The following is a 24,359-nucleotide window of genomic DNA, read 5'->3' on the forward strand; positions in this document are numbered from 1 at the left end:
TTCTTTATAAGAGACACCAAAACTCTGTCTTTTTCTCTCTGCAAACATGCACTGAAGAAAGGCCGTGTGAGGACATAGCTAGATGGCAGCTGCCTTTGAACTAGGAAGGAAGCCCTCCCCAGAAACGGAATCAGCCAGAACACCTGGATCTTGAATTTATTGCCTCCAGAATTGTGAGAAAAATAATTCTGCTATTTAAGGCACCCAGTCTATGGACTTTTGCAATGGCAGCCTGAGCAGACCAAGACACACGGTGTGAGTGAGAATTTAATCTTTTTGTTGTAAGCATCTAGGATTTCACGTTGTTTATTACCTTAGCATAACTGAGACTGTGCTGATGGACACAACTTCTTTGGCTAAAGGGAGGATTAAAACAGACTGAAACTAAAATTGTTCTGCTTTACAAAGACAACTCCAATACTTACATGGCTAGGATTTGCAGATGTTAATTTGAATCAGAATCAGACAGCAAGGCTTGAAGAGGCTGGTAATATTCCACCAGAGAGAACAATAAATGTATGAAGTCTGAGTAATGAAGGAAACATTTACAAATAAACTTGACAGAAGAAGGGAGGCAGGGTCGTGGCTCATGCCTCGAAGCCCAGCACTTTGGGAATCCAAGACAGGCAGATTGGTTGAGCCCAGGAGTTTGAGATCAGCCTAGGGAACATGGTGAAACTCCGACTCTACAAAAAATACCAAAATTAGCCGGGCATGGTAGCACAGGCCTGTAGTCCCAGCTACAAAGGAGATTGAGGTGGGAGGATTGCCTGAGCCCAGGAGGTCAAAGCTGCAGTGAGCCGAAATCGCACCACCGCACTCCAGCCTGGGTGTCAGAATAAGACCCTATCTGAAAAACAAATAAACAAACAAACAAACAAGAAAAAGAATGGAGAGATTTTAAGTTACAGCACAGGTATGCTTTTGATGATCGTGTCTTCGTTCCCCAATACAGATTAGAATTTACGGTAGTTCCCTCACTACTGGTAGTTCCTTATTATCAGTAGTTCTGTCATTATCAAGAAATCTAAGATCAAGGTATCTGGTGGTTTTGCTTCGCTTTCCATGATGTCAGTTACCTGTGGTCAACTGGGGTCCAAAATTATTATTATTATTATTATTATTATTATTATTATTTATTTATTTATTTATTTTTTTGAGACGGAGTCTCGCTCTGTCGCCCGGCCTGGAGTGCAGTGGCCAGATCTCAGCTCACTGCAAGCTCCGCCTCCCGGGTTTACGCCATTCTCCTGCCTCAGCCTCCCGAGTAGCTGGGACTACAGGCGCCAGCCACCTCGCCTGGCTAGCTTTTTGTATTTTTTAGTAGAGACGGGGTTTCACCGTGTTAGCCAGGATGGTCTCGAACTCCTGACCTCGTGATTCGCCCGTCTCGGCCTCCCAAAGTGCTGGGATTACAGGCTTGAGCCACTGCGCCCGGCCGGGGTCCAAAATTATTAAGCATGGCCAGGCACAGTGGCTTACACCTATAATCCCAGCACTTTGGGAGGCCCAGGTAAGTGGATCACTTGAGGTCAGGAGTTCAAGATCAGCCTGGCCAACATGGTGAAACCCCGTTTCTACTAAAAATACAAAAATTAGCTGGGTGTGGTGGCACATGCCTGTAGTCCCAGCTACTTGGGAGGCTGAGGCAGGAGAATCACTTGAACCAGGGAGGTGGAGGTTGCAGTGAGCTGAGATTGTGCCACTGCACTCCAGCCTAGGCAACAAAGCAAGACTCTGTCTCAAAAAAGAAAAAAAAAAAAGTGGAAAATTTCAGAAATAAACAATTCATAAGCTTTAAATTACATATCATTCTGAGCATTATAATTTGTCTATTTTATTATTAGTTACTGTTAATCTCTTACTGTGCCTAATTTGTAAATTAAACTTTATCATGGATATGTATGTGGAAAAAACACAGTATATATAGGGTTTGGTGCTATCCACGGTTTCAGGCAACCACTGGGGCTCTTGGACTGTATCTCCTGTAGATAAGCGGGGGGCTACCATATCTTCTTTATATCTTTGATCTAATGTCTGTTTTTGTTTGTTTTGTTTTTTTGAGACTGAGTCTTACTCCATCACCCAGCCTGGCAGTCGCGCAATCTCAGCTCACTGCAACCTCTGCCTCCCAGGGATTCAAGAGATTCTCATGCCTCAGCCTGCAGAGTAGCTGGAATTACAGGAGTGTGTCACCACGCCCGGCTAATTTTTTTGTATTTTTAGTAGAGACAGGGTTTCACCATGTTGGCCATGAACTCCTGACCTCAAGTGATCCACCCGCCTCAGCCTCGCAAAGTGCTGGGATTACAGGCGTGAACCACTGTGCTCGGCCTGATCTAATGTCTTTTTTTTTTTTTTTAATTTTTAGAAAATTTTAAATTTTTTCTCATGTCTTAAAAGAACACTCTTGGCTGGGTGCGGTGGCTCACTCCTGTAATCCCAGCACTTTGGGAGGCAGAGGTGTGTGGATTATGAGCTCAGGATATTGAGACCAGCCCGGCCAACATGGCGAAACCCTGTCTCTACTAAAAATACAAAAATTAGCTGGGTGTGGTGGTGGGCATCTGAAATCCCAGCTACTTGGGAGGCTGAGGCAGGAGAATCGCTTGAACCCAGGAGGCGGAGGTTGCAGTGAGCTGAGATTGCACCACTACACTCCAGCCTGGGTGACAGAGCAAGACTCTGTCTCACAAAAAAACAAAAAAAAAAAACCAAAAAACACTCTTAGGTTTTATTAGTTTCCTAAAGTGACTGAGTGCTAAGCATCTTGATTTTGATTTTCACAGCACTGGAGTAAGTAAACTTTTATCTTGAAAACAGCTTTTTTTTTTTTTTCTTTTAAAAATCTCTATCATTGTTACTTCAAGTTTGTAGTCTCTGGCTCCGGCCAAGATTAGCCAGCCAGCTCTGAAACAGAGAAACAGAAATAGGGTAAATAAAAACCAAGTGTTGGGCCAAGCCTAGCCATGGGGTAGGCTGAGGATGGAGGATTACTTGTGGCCAGTAGTTCAAGACCAGCCTGGACAACATTAAGTGTCTCAAGAGTATGAAAAGACAAAACCCTCACTGGGAGAAAAGATTGCGAAAGACATGTCTGAGGCCGGGCGCGGCGGCTCACGCCTGTAATCCCAGCACTTTGGGAGGCCGAGACGGGCGGATCACGAGGTCAGGAGATCGAGACCATCCTGGCTAACACGGTGAAACCCCGTCTCTACTAAAAATACAAAAAACTAGCCGGGCGAGGTGGCGGGCGCCTGTAGTCCCAGCTACTCGGGAGGCTGAGGCAGGAGAATGGCGTAAACCCGGGAGGCGGAGCTTGCAGTGAGCTGAGATCCGGCCACTGCACTCCAGCCTGGGCGACAGAGCGAGACTCCGTCTCAAAAAAAAAAAAAAAAAAAACAATGAGATACCACTGCACCTATTAAAATAGTTAAAATCCAAAATACAACACCAAAAGCTAGCAATGATATGGAACAACAAGAATGCTCATTCGTTGTTGGTGGGAAGGCAAAATGGCCAGCGACATTGGAAGACAGTTTGGCAATTTCTTTTCTTTTCTTTGTTTTTTTTGTTTTTTTGGACAGTGTCTCGCTTTGTTGCCCAGGCTGGAGTGCAGTGGTGCCAGGCAATTCTCCCACCTTGGCCTCCTGAGTAGCTGGGATTACAGGGGTGTACCACCACACCCGACTACTTTTTTTGCATTTTTAGTAGAGACGAGGTTTCACCATGTTGGCCTGGCTGGTCTCGAACTTCTGACCTCAGCCTCCCAAAGTGTTGAGATTACAGGAGTGGGCCACCACACCCGGTCTGGTTTGGCAATTTCTTAAAAAACTAAACATACTCTTAACATATGATCTCGCGATCATTGTGCTCCTGTTTATCCAAATGAACCAAAATCTGATGCTCACCCAAAAACCACATACAAATGTTTATAGCAGCTTTATTCATAATTGCCAAAAATTAGGAGCAAGCAGGATATCCTTCAGCAGGTGAATGTATAAACTGTGGTATATCCAGACAATGGAATATTACTCAGTGCAAAAAACGAAATGAACTATCGAGCCACAAAAGACATGGAGGAATCTTAAATACACATTGCGAAGTATAAGAAGGCAGTCTGAAAAAGGAACATACTATATCATTCCAACTATATAACATTTTGGAAAAGGCAAAACTTTAGACAGTAAAAAGATCAGTGGTCTCCAGGAGTTTGGGGAGTAGGAAGGGAGGGATGAATAGCTAGCTAGAGCACAGGCGACTTTTAGGGCAGTGCAACTATTCTGTATGATACTTTAATGGTAGCTACATGTAATTTTACATTTGTCAAAACCCATAGAATGAGCCGGGCATGGTGGCACATGCTGTAGTCCCAGTTACTTGGCAGGCTGAGGTGGAAGGATCGCTTAGGCTCAGGAGCTTGAGGCTGAAGTGGACCGTGACTGCGCCACTGCACTCTGGCCTGGGCAATAGAGCGAGACCCTGTCTCTAAACAAACAAACACACACACACACACAATAGAATGCATAGCACAAAGAGTGAACCCTAATGTAAACTACAGACTTGCAGAGGCAGGAGAATCGCTTGAACCCGGGAGGTGGAGGTCGCAGTGAGCCAAGATTGCGCCATTCCACTCCAACCTGGGCAAGAAGAGCAAAACTCTGTCTCAAAAATAAAAATAAAATAAAAATAAAGTCCATTATTAAACAATAAAAAAGCACCCCAAAAACCAAGGGCCAAGAAAGAGGGAATATTATTTTTTTTTTTTTGAGACGGAGTCTCGCTCTGTCGCCCGGGCTGGAGTGCAGTGGCCGGATCTCAGCTCACTGCAAGCTCCGCCTCCCGGGTTTACGCCATTCTCCTGCCTCAGCCTCCCAAGTAGCTGGGACTACAGGCGCCCGCCACCTCACCCGGCTAGTTTTTTTTTGTATTTTTTAGTAGAGACGGGGTTTCACCATGTTAGCCAGGATGGTCTCGATCTTCTGACCTCGTAATCCGCCCGTCTCGGCCTCCCAAAGCGCTGGGATTACAGGCTTGAGCCACCGCGCCCGGCCTTCTTTTCTTTTTTTTTTAATGGCAACAGAGTCTCGCTCTGTTGCCCAGGCTGGAGTGTAGTGGCACAATCTCTGCCTCCCAGGTTGAAGCGATTCTCTTGCCTCAGCCTCCTGAGTAGCTGGGGTTATAGATGTCCGCCACCTCACCTGGCTAAGTTTTGTATTTTTAGCAGAGACAGGGTTTCAGCATGTTGGCCAGGCTGGTCTTGAACTCCTGACCTCAAGTGATCCACTCACCTCGGCCTCCCAAAGTGCTGGGATTACGGGCATGAGCCGCCGCACCTGGCCTAATTTTCTATAATGGAGAAAACACAAGACTTTTCATTTTCTGCTTCCATAGAGCATTTGGCAGAAATAGGCCAGGAATCCCTATTTTGTAGCCAGGGGAAAGGAAGAATTGTTCTCAGTAGGGGACCACTGTCTAGGGTGAAGCCTGCTCAGTGCGATAGAAACTGTCCTCGGTATCTCTGAGAATTCTGGTTCCATGCCTGGTTAGCTGAGAAACTTGTCAGACACCATATTCTAGTGAGTGCCTGGAAGATACCTGTGAACAGAAGGGGAAACAACACGAGGCCTGGGGGCTTTCAGGCAGCTTTTGGGATCTGCTACAAAAAATGCCAGGACTTGAAGACAAGTGACTCTCACTCACATGAATACCGCCTTTGCAGACCAAAGAACAAACTGCCAAGTTACTGTCCTGTATCTCCGTGTTCAAAGCTGTCTCTCCTCTTTGGTGGGACCTTGTCAATTCTTCTAATGTTTTTTGGATGTAATTGTAGACTTACAGAAAAGTTGCAAGAACAGTACAAAGAATTCCCACTCTTCACCCAGATTCCCCACAAGTGTTGACATTTTACTGCATTTTTTTTTTTTTTTTTTTTTTTTTTGAGAAGCAGTCTCGTGCTGTTGCCAGGCTGGAGTGCAGTGGCACGATCTCGGCTCACTGCAACCTCCACCTCCTGGGTTCAAGCAATTCTCCTGCCTCAGCTTCCTGAGTAGCTGGGATTACAGGCGCGTGCCACCATGCCCTGCTAATTTTTGTATTTTTAGTAGAGACGGGGTTTCACCATGTTGGTCAGGCTGGTCTCGAACTTCTGACCTCGTGATCTGCCCACCTCGGCTTCCCAAAGTGCTGGGATTACAGCCATGAGCCATCGCATCCAGCTGCATTTGTTATATATCTCTCTGTCCCTCCCTTCTCTCTCTCTCTCCACACACACACACACACACACACACACACACACGTTTTCCTGTACTATTTGATAAGAAGTCGCCGACATAATGCTCTTTATTTCAAGATATTTCAACATCTATTTCCTAAAAACAAGGACATTCTCTTACATAACCACAGTACAATCCTCAAGATCAGGAAATTAACTTTGATACAATATTATAATCTTCAGACAATATTCACATTTTGCCAACTGTCCCAATGATGCTCATTGTAATAAAAGAATATTCTGGATCATGCATTGTGTTTGGTTCCCATGTCTCCAGCCTATTTTAACTGGAATAGCCCCTCAGTCTTCCTTTGTCTTTCTCAACATTGCCATTTTTTAAAGAGTACAGGGCAATTATTTTGCAGAATGCCCCTCAATCTGGGTTTGTCTCTTGTCTCTTCATAATTAGATGCAAGTAGCGTATCTGTGGTAGAAATGTCACAGAAATGTTCTCAGTGCATCCTGTCGGGGCAGCAGCAGTTGCACGTATACTGGGGAGGTTAACTTTCATCACCGGGTTAAGGTGGTGTCTGCCAGGTCTCTGAGTGAGGATCCTGCTGACCATACTTCCCCTGCAAGAAGTCCTCTAATACAAAGTAGGCAGGATGGAGAATGTTCAGCAGTGATCTGCAAATGGTCCTTCGAAACTTAGCTCGGCCGGGCGTGGTGGCTCACACCTGCAATCCCAGAACTTTGGGAGGCCGAGGCGGGCGGATCACGAGGTCAGGAGATCGAGGCTATCCTGGCTAACACGGTGAAACCCCGTCTCTACTGAAAATACAAAAAATTAACCGGGTGTGGTGGCGGCCGCCTGTAGTCCCAGCTACTCGGGAGGCTGAGGCAGGAGAATGGCGTGAACCCGGGAGGCGGAGCTTGCAGTGAGCCAAGATCGCACCACTGTACTCCAGCCTGGGTGACAGAGCGACTCCGTCTCAAAAAAAAAAAGAAGGAAACTTAGCTTGTGTGACTTCTCACTGAGCACTCCTTTACAGACTTACAAGTCTTTACTCTGTGCCCATTTTTCTGCATTTAGCAGTCTCTTTACCTGTTGGTACCTCCAAAGGCTAGCAGGATGCCTGGTACATACTTAGTGCTTATAAATGTCCAATGAATGAGTGAAACTGACAGGCTAGAGAAGGGATAGGTAAGGAGAGCTGGTCAAGGAAAAGCCCAGAATGACAGTGGATTTCAGAGAGGCTCTCTTCCTGATACAGAGAGCCCCTGCATCTGGAGATGAAGAAGGGTGGCAGTTTCAGGTGTCTGGACTGGTTCTCTGCACCCCTCTCAGGGCAGAAAGGCAGGGTTTCAGGACTGGGAGGCAGCTGTGTTATTACAGGTGACCTGGGTTCTGTATTGAGCGAGATCCTGATGGTCCCTACATTTAAGGCAGCCATTTCCAGCATTCTGGCCATTGCATCAGGAGAAAGAGAGGCAAAAACAGAGGGGATGTCATTCAAAGAACAGTACACTGAATTGTGGGGGTAGAGTGGGGAGGAGGAAAGAGGCAAACATCTGGCCACTGAATGACTCACCAAAGTTAGGAGTGAGCCATCTGTGTGAAACCCAGAGGAAAGGCTCACAAGCACTCATCTGCTACGTACTCACCCTGTAATGTCGCGGGAAATGCATAAAAGTGAAGAGAACTCCTATGCCAAAGTTCCAGGTGTGGAAAAGTTATTCTGAGCAAGGAGCTAGTCAACAGAAAGGATGTAGCAATTCAAATTAAATAGAACAATAAGATTGAACAAATTGAGATGTGGGGAAGCAAAAACCAAAATACCAGGACCAAATTTTAAATGGAAAAGGGAAACTCTGACTAGATCTAAACCAAATAATAATAATAATAATAATAATCAATTATACCTAAGAAAAGTAAACATATGAAAAATATGATTCTAAAAGGCAAAGTCTCATATGAAAACGGAAAAGCAATTTGCGCAGGAAGCTCACGTTTCCTGCCTACTTTGTTTGCTTGGAAAACACAGTAGAGTGGACCATCTGGGGTAATTAATTCTAGGGTAAAAATGTCAGAACCTGGGTAAACAAAGATTAGCACCATGATAAAAATAAGGCAGAACCAGGAACTAAAAGAGAAACCAAATTCACTAAGTTCAAAGGGACAGAATTCTGAAGAAAATTCTGAAGATTCCAGGGACAAACTTGTTTTGCCATCAGTCAACGTTTTGAATGAAAGTCCTGGGATAACTCTTGCTCTTTTATATTTCAAAGTATCTCCTGTTTCAGATCAATTTCTGTAAAGCTTTCACAAAACAAATGGAAGGAAGAACTGTAAATCACAAACTAAAACAAACAAAACAAAACAAAAAACTTTCCCCCCTTACAATTCAACAACCCAAAGTCACCAAATTGAAGAATGTTAAAGTAACTGCAGAGGTAACGGGCTCATGCCGTGATTGAACCTAACCTTGGCAAACCATACTTCAATGGTCTGTTGTACTGACGTCCAGAAAGCATGCAAAATAATTTGGAAGCAAGAATGTAAGTCTGAGCTTCTCGGTTGCCTCCCCGACTGCCCTTCCTTCTCAGTGCTAATGACATTCCAATGCTTAGTCTCAAAAAACCATTGGTAATAGGGATCTCAGAAATATCAGAAGAAAATGTTCCTTCTACCGCTAGAGCTGCAGACAAACAGATTCTATTCCACAATATAAGGCCAGAGCTAGTTCTGAAAAAGTGGGTAAATAGAGAACATTCACAGAAAGCGTTCATCTCTAAGTCTCCCATCTTCTCTCCATCTCGGAAGTGGGGACACGCCCCCTGGCAGGAGGCTCAGGCTGGAGTTCTAGAAGAGGTAGGAAGTAAAAAAGTACAAGATGACAGTTTTCACACTACACAGGGCAGAACTGGAAGAGAACTTTAATATGAGTTGGTTCAATTGTCACTCACCTTAGATGAAGAAGCCAAATTCTGGAAAGAATAAGTGACTCTGGCAGTGTCTAGAGTAGCCGATGGCCTGAGTTTCTTCCTGCAACCCCACACAAAACAAGTGCAACCAGGAAATTCATGTGCCTAGACCTGATGCCTTAATTCCAAAGCCACAAAGGTAGTTGGGACCATATGATAGTCCAATTTGGATGCCAGGTTTAAGTTGTTATCCTGTGAGTAATGGGGAACCACTGCAGATTCTTTTTTTTTTCCCCCTGAAGTGCTGTGGTGCAATTGTAGCTCACTGCAGCCTTAACCTCCTGGGCTCAAGAGATCCTTCCACCTCAGTCACCCAAGTAGCTGGGCCTACAGTGTGATTCACCATACCTGGCTAATTAATACCATGCCTCACTATGTTGCCCAGGCTGGTATCGAACCCTGTGGCTCAAGCAATCCTCCTGGCTCAGCCTCCCAAAGTGCTTGGACTACAGGCATGAGCCACCGCACCTGGCCCATTGGAGATTCTTTTTTTTTTTTTTTTTTTTGAGATGGAGTCTCGCTCTGTCGCCCAGGCTGGAGTGCAGAGGCGCGATCTTGGCTCACTGCAAGCTCCGCCTCCCGGGTTCACACCATTCTCCTGCCTCAGCCTCCCGAGTAGCTGGGACTACAGGCGCCCACCACCACATCCTGGCTAACTTTTTAGTAGAGACGGGGTTTCACCGTGTTAGCCAGGAGGGTCTCGATCTCCTGACCTCGTGATCCACCCGCCTCGGTCTCCCAAAGTGCTGGGATTACAGGTGTGAGCCACTGTGCCTGGCCGAGAGTCTGCTTTTAAGATGGCTCACTCATATGGTTGGCAGATTGGTTCTGTCTGCTGGCTAAGAGCTCAGCCAGAGCTGAGGGCCCAGGGCTTTGGCTCCTCTCGATGTGGCTTGGGCTTCCTCACAACATGGTGACGGGGTTTCAAGAGTAACCATTCCAAGAGAGTGAGGTAGTATTTTTTTTTTTTTTTTTGAGGCAGAGTCTCACTCTGTCGCCGGGGCTGGAGTGCAGTGGCCGGATCTCAGCTCACTGCAAGCTCCGCCTCCCGGGTTTACGCCATTCTCTTGCCTCAGCCTCCCGAGTAGCTGGGACTACAGGCGCCCGCCACCTCGCCCGGCTAGTTTTTGTATTTTTAGTAGAGACGGGGTTTCACCGTGTTAGCCAGGATGGTCTCGATCTCCTGACCTCGTGATCCGCCCGTCTCGGCCTCCCAAAGTGCTGGGATTACAGGCTTGAGCCACCGCGCCCGGCCTGGTAGTATTTTTATAGCAGCCTCAGAAGCCACATATTATTACTTTTTTGTACTAGACTGGTCAAGGCAAGAACAAATTTCTGCCTAGGTTCAAGGAGGGATGACAAAAACTCCATCTCTTGATAGGGAAGTGCAAAGTTCTAGAAGAACACGTGTTACAGATATACTGTTGCGTTGACATTTGGAAAATATAATCTGCCACTGGTAGGGATGACATAATTTAGCAAATTAGCTAGGGACGGTGAGGGAGAATGATACACTGATGTCTCTGGGTTGGGTGACCCCTGGTGCCATTAATAGAACTAGTGGAAAACAGAAGGAAGAATATGTTAGGGGAGATTATTGACTCTGAGAAGCCCATAGTAGTCAGAAGGCTGGAGCCTAGAAGAGGCATAAGGGGGTCTTATACAGAAAAGTCACAGCTAAAACAGACTAGAAGATATGGCCAAGGATGAGAAGGAAAATCATAACAGATTTTTAGAAAACAATTTTTTTTTTGAGAGGGAGTCTCCTCTGTTACCTACGTTAGAGTGCAGTGGCACGATCTCAGTTCACTACAACCTCTGCCTCCTAGATTTAAGCAATTCTCGTGCCTCAGCTTCCTGAGTAGCTAGGATTACAGGCACCTGCCACCATGCCTAATTTTTGTATTTTTAGCAGAGATGCGGTTTTGCCATTTGGGCCAGGTTGGTCTCGAACTCCTGACCTCAGGTGATCCACCCACCTTGGCCTCCTAAAGTGCTGGGATTACAGGCATGAGCCACTGCACCTAGCCTATTTTCTACTTTTTTTTTTTTTTGAGACGGAGTCTTGCTCTGCCACCAAGGCTGGAGTGCAGTGGCCGGCTCTCAGCTCACTGCAAGCTCCGCCTGCCGGGTTCACGCCATTCTCCTGTCTCAGCCTCCCCAGTAGTTGGGACTACAGGCGCCCGCCTCGTCGCCCGGCTAGTTTTTTGTATTTTTTTTTTAGTAGAGACGGGGTTTCACCGTGTTAGCCAGGATGGTCTCGATCTCCTGACCTCGTGATCCGCCCGTCTCGGCCTCCCAAAGTGCTGGGATTACAGGCTTGAGCCACCGCGCCCGGCCCTATTTTCTACTTTTTAAATGGCATTATTTTTCCATACCAGTATTTACTTTTATTAGCCAAATATATTAATATTTTTCTCCAAGGTCACAAAAGTATTTTTTCATATATATATATGACAGATTCTCGCTCAGTTGCCCAGGCTGGAGTGCAATGGCGCAATTTTGGTTCTTCACTGCAACCTCTGCCTCCCGAGTTCAAGTGATTCTCCTGCCTCAGCCTCCCAAGTAGCTGGGATTACAGGCGCCTGCCACCACATCCAGCTAATTTTTGTATTTTTAGTAGAGATGGGGTTTCGCCAGGTTGGCCAGGCTGGTCTCAAACTCCTGACATCAGGGGATCCACCCACCTCGGCCTCCCAAAGTGCTTGGATTACAGGCGTGAGTCACTGCGCCCGGCCCCCCAATATTTTTATCGTTATTTTTATATGTTTAATGTTTAGGGGTCAGACTTCCTTTTTGTCAAATGGGCAGCCAATCGATCCAGCATCATTAACTGAATGATACATGCCTTCCCACTGATTGAAATGTCACTTCTATCATAAGTTCCTAGAGATATACAGTTCTGTTGCTGGCCTTTTTTCTTTTTTTTGGAAACAGGGTCTCTGTCACCCAGGCTGCAGTGCAGTGATACGATCACAGCTCACTTTAACTTTGGCCTCCCAGGTTCAAGTGATCCTCCCAATTCAGCCTCCCAAGTAGCTGGGATTACAGGTGCATGGCACCACGCCCCGCACTGGCCTTTCTTTAGCATTGGGCCACAGAAATGCATGTGCATGTGAGTGGCTGAGGGTGGCCACCTGGAGAGTGCCACATGCACTGCGTCTCCTCATTTGCTGCCATACAGAAATTGTGGGCCCACTGTGGCCACATATGCCGAATTCTCAAGAGGTGCTAGACATCCAGTTTTTTTTTTGTTTTTTTGTTTTTTGTATTTTTAGTAGAGACGGGGTTTCACCGTGTTAGCCAGGAGGGTCTCGATCTCCTGACCTCGTGATCCACCCGCCTCGGCCTCCCAAAGTGCTGGGATTACAGGCTTGAGCCACCGCGCCCGGCCTGACATCCAGATTTTTATATGAACTCTCCAGTGTTTAAAGAGTTGGCTTAATAAAAAAAAAAAAAAAAATTTAAAAGGCTGGGCACCATGGCTCATGCCTGTAATCTCAGCACTTTGGGAGGCCAAGGTGGGTGGATCACCTGAGGTCAGGAGTTCGAGACCCGCCTGACCAAAATGACGAAACACCGTCTCTACTAAAAATAAAAAATTAGCCGGGCATGGTGGCGGGCGCCTGTAATCCCAGCTACTCGGGAGGCTGAGGCAGAATCACTTGAACCCGGGAGATGGAGGTTGTAGTGAGCCGAGATGGCACCACTGCACTCCAGCCTGGGCGACAAGAGTGAAACTCTGTTTGGAAACAAAAATAAAAATAAAAATATTATGTGGACAAAATATATTTGCAAGCTGAGACTAGCTTGTGGCACACCGGTTGGTGACCTCTATTCCAGATGCTAAAATAATGCAGGCCAGACTGGGTCCAGGAATCCACCTCTCACTCTTTCCTACTGCCAACATTAAGATGCAAAAGAGGAAGAGTGATCTGGCAGCTCCTGGAAACCTTGGTTATTTGCAGGCATCTCTGGGAAACCAAGCAGTGTTATGGCTCATGTGTCACCTTTTACCCACGAGTTGATGATGTGGTTCCCGGTATGCCAAGTAACTAGGAGGGAGGAGGTCAGCATTGGGGAGGGGAAGGTAACATCCTCAGTCAAAGTTGGGCCTCCCAGACCTGTTGGGCTGAGTTACAAAGAAAGACAATGGGTTGGAAGGGGGATGGAAAGTAAGGTGCTGGCCAAGAACAGAGCAAGATTTTGGCCCCCCAAAACAAGCTGGGAAGTGATGTCACTTCCTATGTAATAATAATGCGGCTTCCCTGGATCCCTGCCAACTTCACACTGCTGAATCTGAGAAGAAATGGCAGTGAGCAGAGGTCTCCCACTCTCACGTGGAGGACAGGGTCTGCTTGCGGCAAAGATGAGTCGCATCGTAGAACTTCACCATTCAGAGAGAAAGCTCCTTCACATGCAGAATCTCGCTTGTCTCTCAGGACAATCCTGTGAGGTAGGCAGCACTGGCATGTTACTGCCCCTTACAGAAGAGGGAACTGGCATTAGTAACAATCAGGATGGGTCTTAGATGGCTCTGGGATATGCAGGAAGGACACCTGTATAAAGAATAAAAGACTGGCTGGGCACGGTGGCTCACACCTGTAATCCCAGCACTTTGGGAGGCTGAGGCAGGTGGATCATGAGGTCAGGCTTTCGAGACCAGCCTGGCCAACATAGTGAAACCCCGTGCCTACTAAAAATAAAAAAAATTAGCCGGGCGTGGTGGTGGGCGCCTGTAATCCCAGCTACTCGGGAGGCTGAGGCAGGAGAATCGCTTGAACCTGGAAGACGGAGGTTGCAGTGAGCCAAGATCGTGCTACTGCACTCCAGCCCAGGCGACAGTGCGAGACTCCATCTCAAAATAAAAATAAAATAAAAAGAATAAAAGACTGTAGGCCCTTTCTCCTTCCCTGTGCCCATTTTTGTAGAATCATTTATTCATTCAATTCACTGAACACCTTCCATGGGCTGGGCATGTGTCTTAGGCATAGGGAACGTAGGAGTACACAGGTCCTGAGCACTGTCCTCCCCTGTGGCTGGGTCAGTCATCCTTACTCTGAACCCTGACCCAGACTGGCCTTGCCCTACTCCTCTCTAGGTAGAGCAGTGATCTCAGGCCAACTCTTGCATTTTGTTCCAGAAACCTTGATTGTTTCCCTATTGGTCACTTCCCGAAATGCACTGAACTGTGCCAGGAATAGGATATGTTTTTAAGTGCTTGAGACACAGACAAGTGGCAGACGCATACCCAAATTCCAGTCATATCTTACTTCTGACCGAATTTTAATATATGTTTCATGCAGTTACACAATTCTCTGTGCATAATGCTCTAAGGGATGACACATATGGTTTCTCCTGAAGCGGGAAACAGCCCAGTTGGTAAGGTGGCCAGTCTCTATGGCATCTTAGATGAACCTCTTTTCTTCCCATTACTTTTCCTTCATCTACTTTTTTTCTGAGATGGAGCTGTGCTCTGTCGCCCAGGCTGGAGTGCAGTGGCGTGATCTTGGCTCACTGCAACCTCTGCCTCCTGGGTTCAAGGGATCCTCTCACCTCAGCCTCCTGAGTAGTTAGGATTACAGGTGCACGCCACCGTGCCCGGCTAATATTTTTTTTGTAGAGACGGGGTTTCACCATGTTGGCCAGGCGGGTCTCGAACTCCTGACCTCAAGTGATCGGCTGCCTAAGCCTCCAAAGTGCTGGGATTACAGGCATAAGCCACCGTGCCTGGCCTTCCTTCATCTGCTTATTTTCCTGTGATGCCTCCATGTTTTAGGGTATGTGTCTGAGGGGCAGGAATATATGTTAGATGTATCTAGGGCAGTCCCACCAGCTTTACATTCTTGAGACCCCATCAGTTCTTGTTTTGCAGACATATTCTTCTATTGACTACAATGAGTAGAACTGTGTCTCTTAAAAAGGTAAGTCCAGCCACGCACGATGGCTCACGTCTGTAATCCCAGCACTTTGGGAGGCTGAGTCGAGTGGATCACGAGGTCAGGAGTTTGAGACCAGCCTGGCCAATATGGTGAAACCCCGTCTCTACTAAAAAATACAAAAATTAGCTGGGTTTGTGGGGGTGCGTGCCTGTAGTCCTGGCTACTTGGGAGGCTGAGGCAGGAGAATCGCTTGAACCTGTGAGGCAGAGGTCACAGTGGGCCCAGATCATGCCACTGCACTACAGCCTGGGCAACAGAGTGAGACTCTGTCTCCAAAAAAAAAAAAAAAAAAGTTAGCTGGGCATAGCAGTGCACGCCTGTAGTCCCAGCTACTGAGGAGGGTGAGGCAGAATTGCTTGAACTGGGGAGGTGGAGGCTGCAGTGAGCCCAGATTGTGCCACTGCACTCCCACCTGGGCAACAGAGTGAGACTCCATCTCAAAAAAAGAAAAAAAAAAAAAAGTCCTGGCTGGTGTGGTGGCATGCACCTGTAATATTAGCACTTTCGGAGGCCAATCCCTTGACCCCAGGAGTTTGAGACCAGCCTGGGCAATATAAGGAGACCCTGTCTCTAAAAAGATAAGTCCAAGTTCAAGTCCCTAGTACCTGTGAATGTCACCTTACTTGGAAAGAGTATTTGCTGATCTAATTAAGGTAAGGGTCTCGAGATGAGATCATCCTCATTAGAGTGGGCCCTAAATCCAGTGACATGGGTTTGGTGTCCAGTGATGTCTTTACAAGAGACAGGAGAGAATACACACAACACAGGGGAGAAGTCCACACGAAGACAGAAGCAGAGACTGGACTTACGCTGTCACAAGCCAGGGAATGCCAAGGATTGCCGATGGCCACTAGAGAAAGGAGAAAGGCATGGAATGGATTCTCCGCCAGAGCCTCCAGAAAGAACCTACCTTACTAACCACTTTAATTTCAGACTTTGGGCCTCCAGAACTGTGAGACTCAATTTCTGTTAAGTCACCCAGGTGGTGGTTTTTTTTTTTTTTTTTTGAGACAGAGTCTTGCTTTGTCACCCAGGCTGCAGTGCAGTGGCATGGTCTCGGCCCACTGCAACCTCTGCTTCCTGGGTTCAAGTGATTCTCCTGCCTCAGCCTCCCGGTTAGCTGGGATGACAGGCACACGCCTCCAAGCCTGGCTAATTTCTGTATTTCTAGTAGAGACAGGGTTTTACCATGTTGGCCAGGCTAGTCTTGAACTCCTGACCTCAAGTGATCTGCCCACCTCGGCCTCCCAAAGTGCTGCAATTACAGGCATGAGTCCTGCGCCCGGCCAGATTGTGGTAATTTTTTATGGTAGCCCTAAGAATAAATACACAGACCCAAACTTTTCCCTTTTTGAACAAGGACTACCATGTACAACTTGACCTGAGAGTGCAGCCTTCAATCCATTCCCCCAGGGCCTCTGGCAACAGTTCTCAGATGACTATGCTGAGAGAGACACCTGTGACTGTCCACCCAGCAGCCATCTGTTCACCAGCAGTGGAGACCGGAAGCCCCTTGTGAGGTGCTGGGTTCTGTAGCTTCAGGAGTGGGATCCATGTCATCATCCATATCAGATCTGTCTGCTCCAATCTCAACTCTTTCTTCCTGCCTGATCCAAAGGCTATTTTCTAGCTGTTCTTCAGCAATTTCTAGCTCTTCTTCTGTTTGTAAAGTAGCCACAGTTTCCCGGGGCAAGTTTGAGGAATATAGCCCAAATTTGGCTTTACAACCAAACATTGCCTCAAATGGACTTTGCTGCAAGGAAACATCGAAAGCCTGATTCCTCACCATCTGCATGAATCGGAGGCCTCTGGCCCAGTGACATGAGTGGTTACTCTGCATCCAGGTACTTATCATGTTCTTCACATCACGGCTTGCTCCTTCCAGGGAGCCTTGGCTTTGGCCAGGGTGGTACTTACCAGACACAATCTTTAGGTCTGGCCACAGCTCACTGAGCTCCTGAACAACCTGGTCTGTGAACTCAACGCCACTGTCAGAGTCTAACACACTAGGTGTACCAAGAATTGTGAAAATATCTAACAAGACCCTGACCACCTCACGGGCCTGTTTGGTTCTTAATGGCCGTAAAATAATAAACTTGGTCAAGTGGTCCTGGTAGTATAAAACGAACTTGAACTCACCATCGGCACTTGACTGCATGTCAAGTATTTCAACTTGGCATGTGGAGTCAATGTCCTTAAAAGTCATGGGCTTGGGCGGAAGACCTTTCTTGAGTACTGGGTTCTTCTGGTGGCACTGTTTACACAGAGTCAGATATAAGACAATAACTTCTTTGGTGACATTCCCATATTTTCCTTGCAGCTCCTTGAGCATGCGTGTCCGCCCACCATGTCCAATACTGAGATGTGTATCATGAAGAATATCAAACAACTCTTCTTTATGTACATAATACCGTATTCGATCACGTTCTCCATGAGTAGCCTCTATCAGTTTCTCTGTGCCCTGTACAGAGATCACGTCATATTTTGCTGCACGGCGATAATCACGTGATGACTTCTTCCCTTTTTCTTTAGCTTCTTTAACTTCCTTTATTGTTTGAAAGTACTTTTCTTTGGAAAATACCTTGCTGTTGTAACTTTTGCTTTCTACTAACTTTGTTACACTCATAAGAAACTTTTCTCTCATGTTACTTATCTCCATTTCCATTTCATTCACATTTGAAACACCAGGTGGATCATTTCCAGCTCTCTGAGGCATCATGGAGAACTGTAAGAAGGATCCTAAGAAAGGAAAAAAAGAGAACAAAGTTAAATTCACTGACACTCCCACCTGGAAGACTTTCCCTCTAAAGTTCCTCATTAATTCTTTCATATAATTTTTGAAGATGATTATATGGAAGAATGATAATAGAGTAATAGTAAAAAGCAATTAGAAAGCCAACTGGCACCATCCAAAACCATAGCATAGCAATAGAATTTGACATCAGTTAAATCACAAATATGTAGAGGTTTTAGACTTTAGGCAAACAGAAAAAACAACGAAGCCATTAGCTTATAGCATGAAACCTAATCAACTGGTTTTCATTAACTGAACAGGAGAGAGGATAAACAGAAGACTAAAATCTTACCGTCAGTACGCTTTAAAATAATATAAATGGGAGAACATTGCTAAAAGGTACCACATAATAACAGCAAACTCTTAAATTGAAATTTGTACCAGGCATTGCTTCTGAGCCTTCCCATGATCAGCAGAAACAAATTCTTGGCCGGGCGCAGTGGCTCAAGCCTGTAATCCCAGCACCCTGGGAGGCCGAGGTGGGTGGATCATTTGGGGTCAGGAGTCTGACACCAGCCTGGACAACATGGTGAAACCCCGTCTCTACTAAAAATACAAAAACTGGCCAGGTGTGGTGGCAGGCACCTGCAATCCCAGCTCCTCGGGAGGCTGAGGCAGGGAGAATTGCTTGAATCCGGAGGGCGGAGGTTGCAGTGAGCTGAGATTGCGCCACTGCACTCTAGCCTGGGCAACAAAGGGAGACTGTTTCCAAAAAAAAAAGAAAAAGAAAAAAATGTTTATGGGTAGAAGAGTCTGTCCTAATTTTGCGTGAATCAAGAAGAAAGCTGTGGGAATTTTTTTTTTTTTTTTTTGAGACGGAATCTTGCTCAGTCGCCCAGTCCGGCGTGCAGTGGCGCCATCTCGGCTCACTGCAAGCTCCGCCTCCCGGGTTCCCGCCATTCTCCTGCCTCAGCCTCCCGAGTAGCTGGGACTACAGGCGCCCGCCATCACGCACGGCTAATTTTTTGCATTTTTAGTAGAGACGGGGTTTCACCGTGTTAGCCAGGATGGTTTCCATCTCCTGACCTCATGATCCGCCCGCCTCAGCCTCCCAAAGTGCTGGGATTACAGGCGTGAGCCACCGCGCCCGGCCTACTGTGGGAATATTTTTAAACGACGGTTTCCTCTTGACAATTGTTCACAAGATTAATAAAGGAAGATTCTGAGTCCTTACCCTGTGGGACCGTGTTCTTGTAACTGTCCAGCATTGTGTCTCTGTAGCAATCCTTTTGAGAGGCTTCTAAATAATTCCAGTATTTGGTCATATCTTCAAATGCTGTTGCTTCCTGAGACAACACTGGCTGCTGCCACAGGGACCATACAGTCTTGGGGCCTGGGATTAGGAGCAGCCTCAGCAGGACTGCGGAAGAGACAAGAGAGGGCATCAGAAATGAAGGCATGCGGCATAGAGGACTCTGAAAGCGAGTCAGGTGAATAAATGGAAGAAATAAGAAATAGGTCTCATATCCAACAAGATGAGTACAGCTTCATGGGTGAGGGAAAGGAGTTTTGCTTTCCTGGGGGGGTCTGTTGGTCTGGCCAGTTTTGACGCTGCCAGAGCTGTAGCCTGTGTATTAATATTTCCAGAATAAAGCAGAGTCCAAGTGAACTTGAGCACAGGCTTGATGACTCCTAACAGGGATGGCAGGATCTGTTTCCAATGGAAATATTATGTCTGTGTACATGGAGATATGTCAGGAGATGATCCTGCAGAAAAGAGATACCCCAAATGGAGTCTACATGCCACTGTGATCAGATAATTCCTTAAGGGGAGAACTTGATACTCAGTTGTCTAAACCGGGATTCCTTAGTTAGAACAGCCCTAAGACAGGATGGTGATGAGGCCAGGGGAGTTCATATGAGGACTGCAGGAATTCCAGCAAGCTTAGGAAAACAGGATCCCAAGATCCCAGCTGTCAGATGCGGAGCGGAGGGGCAGGGCAGAATCCTGAGAAGCAGACAAAGATGGAAATTTTTCAAAGCTGAGCAAGAGTCTCAGTTAAGCGGGGCGTACTTCCAGGTCCTGAAGGTCCTCCGCTAAAAGGGCTTCAAACTCCCTTCCTCAGCATTGCTGGTTAATCATGAATATTCCTGATTCTAAGACATTACTGACTGTAAAACCACTAACTCAATAACTTTCTTTTGAGAGGAAAAACAGTGTGTATTAAATGAATGTATTGATAAGACACATCCAAAATTTAAAATGTGAAAAATATGCATTTGCATTCTTTTTCTTTTTTTGTATTTTTTATAGAGATGGGGCTTTGCCATGTTGCAAAAAACCCAGGCTGGTCTCGAACTCCTGGGCTAAAGTGATTCACCTGCCTCAGCCTCCCAAAGTCCTAGGATTACAGGCCTTAGGCAGTGGGCCTGGCCAAAGCTATGCCTTGCAGAAATGAAGAAACTGCACATTTGCAAAATTGTTCTTTACTCTAAGCCTGTGTTCAAGATCTTCTGCAAACTGACATTTTAAAGGCTCCGAGGCCGGGCACAGTGGCTCACACCTGTAATCTCAGCACTTTTGGGAGGCTGAGGTGGGCAAATCACCTGAGGTCAGGAGTTCCAGACTAGCCTGGCCAACATGGTGAAACCCTGTCTCTACTAAAAATACAAAAATTAGTCAGGCATGGTGGTGCACACTTGTAGTCCTAGCTACTCAGGAAGCTGAGGCAGGAGAATCATTGGAACCCAGGAGGCAGAGGTTGTGGTGAGCCGAGATTGTGCCACTGCACTCCAGCCTGGGTGACAGAGTGACAGCCTGTTTTGAAAAACAAAAAAAGGCTCTGAGAAGTCCTGCAGTAAAGAAACCAGCTTCTTTGTTTCATCCACCAGTACCATTCAATCATTGACACGCGACTTTGTTTCCCAAGGAATATCTATTACCATCCCACGGTCTTACTAGCTTTTTTTTTTTAACACCGGGGTACACCACCACGCCTGGCTAATGTTTTGCATTTTTAGTAGAGATGAGGTTTTGCCATGTTGGCCAGGCTGGTCCTTGAACTTCTGGCCTCAAGTGATCTGCTTGTTTTGGCCTCCCAAAGTGTTGGAATTATAGGCATGTACAGCCAGCGCACCCGGCCGGTCCTACTAGTTCTAACAGACTTGAAACCACAAGGTATTCAATGGAGTCCAGAAAGAGCACCTTCCAGATTCCTTTCTGAAACCAGCATCTCTCAGAACTTGAGTGCTGTATTGGTTGCTGTTTGATTCCCTTCAGGGGACCGCAAAGAAAGGAAAAGTCTCATCTTCATTCTATAAAATAGTGAAGGCAACTGGGCACAGTGGCTCATGCCTGTAATCCTAACACTTTGGGAGGCCAAGGTGAGAGGACTGCTTGAGGCCAGGAGTTCAAGACTAACCTAGTCAACATAGTGAGACCCTGTCTCTAAAAATAAAAAAACTTAAAAAAAAGAAAGAAGAATGAAGGCAACAGGCTAGAAACAATTTATAACCAAAAGATGTAGAATCTCAGTCTTTAGTAAGAGATCCAGTCCTTACTATACCATGAAATTCTACAGTAGAGTCCAAAGTCCACAATTGTCTAATAGACCTATTTTGGTTGGTCCATCTAGTGATTTTTAAAAATCTGAATGATTTGTCCAGGTGTGGTGGCTCACACCTGTAATCCCAGCACTTTGGGAGGCCAAGGCGGATCACGAGGTCAGATCGAGACCATCCTGGCTAACACGGTGAAACCCCATCTCTGCTAAAAATACAAAATATTAGCTGGGTGTGGTGGCAGGAGCCTGTAGTCCCAGGAGGCTGAGGCAGGATAACGACGTGAATTCGAGAGGTGGAGCTCGCGGTGAGCCGAGATCGTGCCAATGCATGCACTCCAGCCTGGGCGACAAAGCCAGACTCCGTCTCAAAAAAAAAAAAAAAAAAAAAAAAAAAAAGCAATGTTTCACCTATATTTACAGATTGGGAGATTTCACATAAAAATCTCGATTTCTGCCTTTTTTTTTCTTTCGAGACAGAGTTTTGCTCTGTTGCCCAGGCTAGAGGGCAGAGGCTCGATCTCCGCTCACTGCAAGCTCCGCCTCCCGGGTTCACGCCATTCTCCTGCCTCAGCCTCCAGAGTAGCTGGGACTACAGGCGCCCGCCACCTCGCCCGGCTAGTTTTTTGTATTTTTAGTAGAGACGAGGTTTCACCGTGTTAGCCAGGATAGTCTCGGTCTCCTCACCTCGTGATCCACCCGCCTCGGCCTCCTAAAGTGCTGGGATTACAGGCGTGAGCCACCGCGCCCGGCCTCGATTTCTGGCTTTCTGGAAAAGGCGATGTTCTGGCTGCACTGGCGGCATTGCTGCCTCGCAATAACTGGCTGTAATAGGCGGCATCTTCCTTTGGATCAAGCTTGTCCAACCTGTGGCCTGTGGGCCGCATGCAGCCCAGGATGTCGGGACCTACTAACCTATTCATCTTGCCCACTCCTGCAGATTTCTAAGCTTTCAGTACCTTTTTTTTTTTTGAGAGGGGTCTCACTTCGTCACCCAGGCTGGAGTGCAGTGGCATGATCACGGCTTCCAGGGTCAAGGCATCCTCCCACCTCGGCCTCCCGAGTAGCTGGGACTACAGGCATGCGTCACCAGGCCCCGCTGATTTTTTTTCTCTCTTTTTTTTTTGGTAGAGACGAGGTCTCATTATGTTGCCTGAGGCTTCAGTATCTTTTCCAAAGCAACATGAAAGAAATGTGATCGTAAATCAATCAGCTTCCTGGTGTGATCTGTGCTGACGGCTAAGTGATAAACGGCTAAGTGATAAACGAGATGGTCAGAGAAAACTGGAAATATTTCCAAAGCCATGTTTACCCCCTTCACCCACCTGTGAGTCTTTGCCTCGGCTGTTTACGACTTGGAATGTCCTCGCATTGATCTTCCCAATCCCAGCCAGCTGAAATCAGCCTCCTTCCCGACTTATTCAGTAACTTCAGCTGATTGCCATCTTGCCTTCATCTCAACAACCTGTACCACACTCACAGGAGCACTCTGATTTGCATCTGCAGTCGACCAGTTCAGATGTATGCAACCTAAAAAGTAGGGACGGAGCTCTCTGCCTGCCTGTACCCCCTCTGGAGGGCCCACGAATACAGAGCTGAGCACAAAAGGTGTTCAAAGGACATTGAGTCAAAAATGTCGCTTACAGGTAGACTGTCATTAGCAAGGCAGAGCAGCGGTATGGCCGAGTCTACGCTTGGGAACTCATTTTCTGACTCTTACCATTTACTGACTAAAGCAAAGTTACTGGAGCCTCAGTTTCCTCATCTACAATCCGGGGAGAGGACCAGTACCCATGACAATCGATTGCTATGAAGATTCAATGACAATGCAGATAAGGCACTTAGTACAGTGTCCCCGCACCGTCCACACCACCGGGCACGCCACTTATTCCTGACGACCGGGCTGGGGCGTCGCCTCCTTTGTGTTGCTTTCCTATCCTGACTTCGCAGACTGCTCCCACCGCTTGGATCCACGCCCGTCCGCCAGCCAGCTCAGGGCTGAACCGCTGAGGCGGGTGCGCCGTGGAGAAAAGAGCCGCAGACTGTGGAAGATCGGGAAAGAGAGATACACCAGACGCTGCGTCTGAATCCCCTCCACCCAGAAGCCCGCGAGCAGCAGCAGCGCCGCCCCACCTCCCGCCGGAAGCCGGTCAGAGCCAGCCGGAAGCCCCGCCCCCTCGAGGCAACGCGGATCGGAGGAGCCACCGCTCTTCACTCCAGGCTTTGCCCGGCCAGGACAGCACTGCGGGCACCCTGCAGCGCTGTCCACCCAGATGACAGCTGCGACCTTGTCCAAGCCAGTGACTTAACTTGAGCCTGGAAAGTAAACTGGCTTCAGGTATCCTGTTTAGATCCTTAAAATGAGTAACGGCAGGAACACACACACTGCTGCCACCTCATCACTTCATCCTGACGAAGCTGCGGTTTAGTTCATATTTCAACCTAAAGATGTGTTAGGTTTTGGTCTGATGGCACTCACCCAGCACTTGTGCAGAAAACAAGGTAAAGGGGGCCCATGGGTCCCTCAGAGAACCTGAACCTGAGATCTCTCAATCTAGACGAACAGCTTGAAGTGATCTAGATGCTATAGGAAGTCAAAGAAGCTTCTTATCCTATTGAAAGCAAGACTTCCTATCCAATGGCAATACAAACTTTTATATACAGTAAGTTAAAAAATATAGGCTGTCTATATAGCAACCTATCTATAGTAAGAAAGTTAAGAAACAGGTTCAAGAGGAAGTATTTCCAACTAGCTTTTCTTATAGGCCTTCTTCTCAATGAGACCCCTCCAGGTACTGATATATCCTCAAATGCTGCTGCCCACTATAAAAAAAAAATTTATCAGTCCTGATTTCAGAAAAATTTAGACTGACAAAACAGAGGTAAGAGACCAATCCACTGAAAACTAGGGAGTGTCATAAATC

General features: G+C 46.8%; 1 protein-coding gene across 5 annotated transcripts; it reads right to left on the reverse strand.

Moving 5' to 3' along the window:
- Window positions 1-15,608: 15,608 nt before the first annotated feature.
- KRBA2 (KRAB-A domain containing 2) lies at window positions 15,609-24,244 on the reverse strand. 5 transcript variants are annotated; one of them, XM_030923421.1, is made up of 4 exons: window positions 22,761-24,244; window positions 19,110-19,295; window positions 17,281-17,880; window positions 15,609-15,991 (listed from the first exon to the last, which is right to left on the reverse strand). In XM_030923421.1, the coding sequence occupies exons 2-4, from the start codon at window positions 19,198-19,200 to the stop codon at window positions 15,786-15,788; spliced, it is 897 nt and encodes a 298-aa protein (XP_030779281.1). In that variant the 5' UTR covers window positions 19,201-19,295; window positions 22,761-24,244; the 3' UTR covers window positions 15,609-15,785. The 5 variants fall into 5 exon arrangements, with proteins under 5 accessions (XP_030779281.1, XP_030779280.1, XP_030779279.1 ...); XM_030923419.1 differs by lacking the exon at window positions 15,609-15,991 and having other exon boundaries at window positions 16,480-17,880; window positions 22,761-22,965; window positions 23,156-24,244; XM_030923422.1 differs by lacking the exons at window positions 15,609-15,991; window positions 22,761-24,244 and adding an exon at window positions 22,395-22,419 and having other exon boundaries at window positions 16,480-17,880.
- Between the last annotated feature and the right edge of the window lie 115 nt (window positions 24,245-24,359).

The sequence above is a fragment of the Rhinopithecus roxellana genome, chromosome 19 (assembly GCF_007565055.1).
Source record: "Rhinopithecus roxellana isolate Shanxi Qingling chromosome 19, ASM756505v1, whole genome shotgun sequence".
NCBI classification, from domain to species: Eukaryota; Metazoa; Chordata; class Mammalia; order Primates; family Cercopithecidae; genus Rhinopithecus; species Rhinopithecus roxellana.

What these genes read in the sequence shown, in the direction of transcription:
- KRBA2 (XM_010362437.2), bottom strand. Translation starts at nt 19,335, where the DNA reads ATGCCTTCATTTCTGATGCCCTCTCTTGTCTCTTCCGCAGTCCTGCTG. An exon ending in CAAGAACACGGTCCCACAGG is followed by an intron (nt 17,881 to 19,109) that starts GTAAGGACTCAG and finishes TTCCTTTCTTAG; the next exon opens with GATCCTTCTTACAGTTCTCC.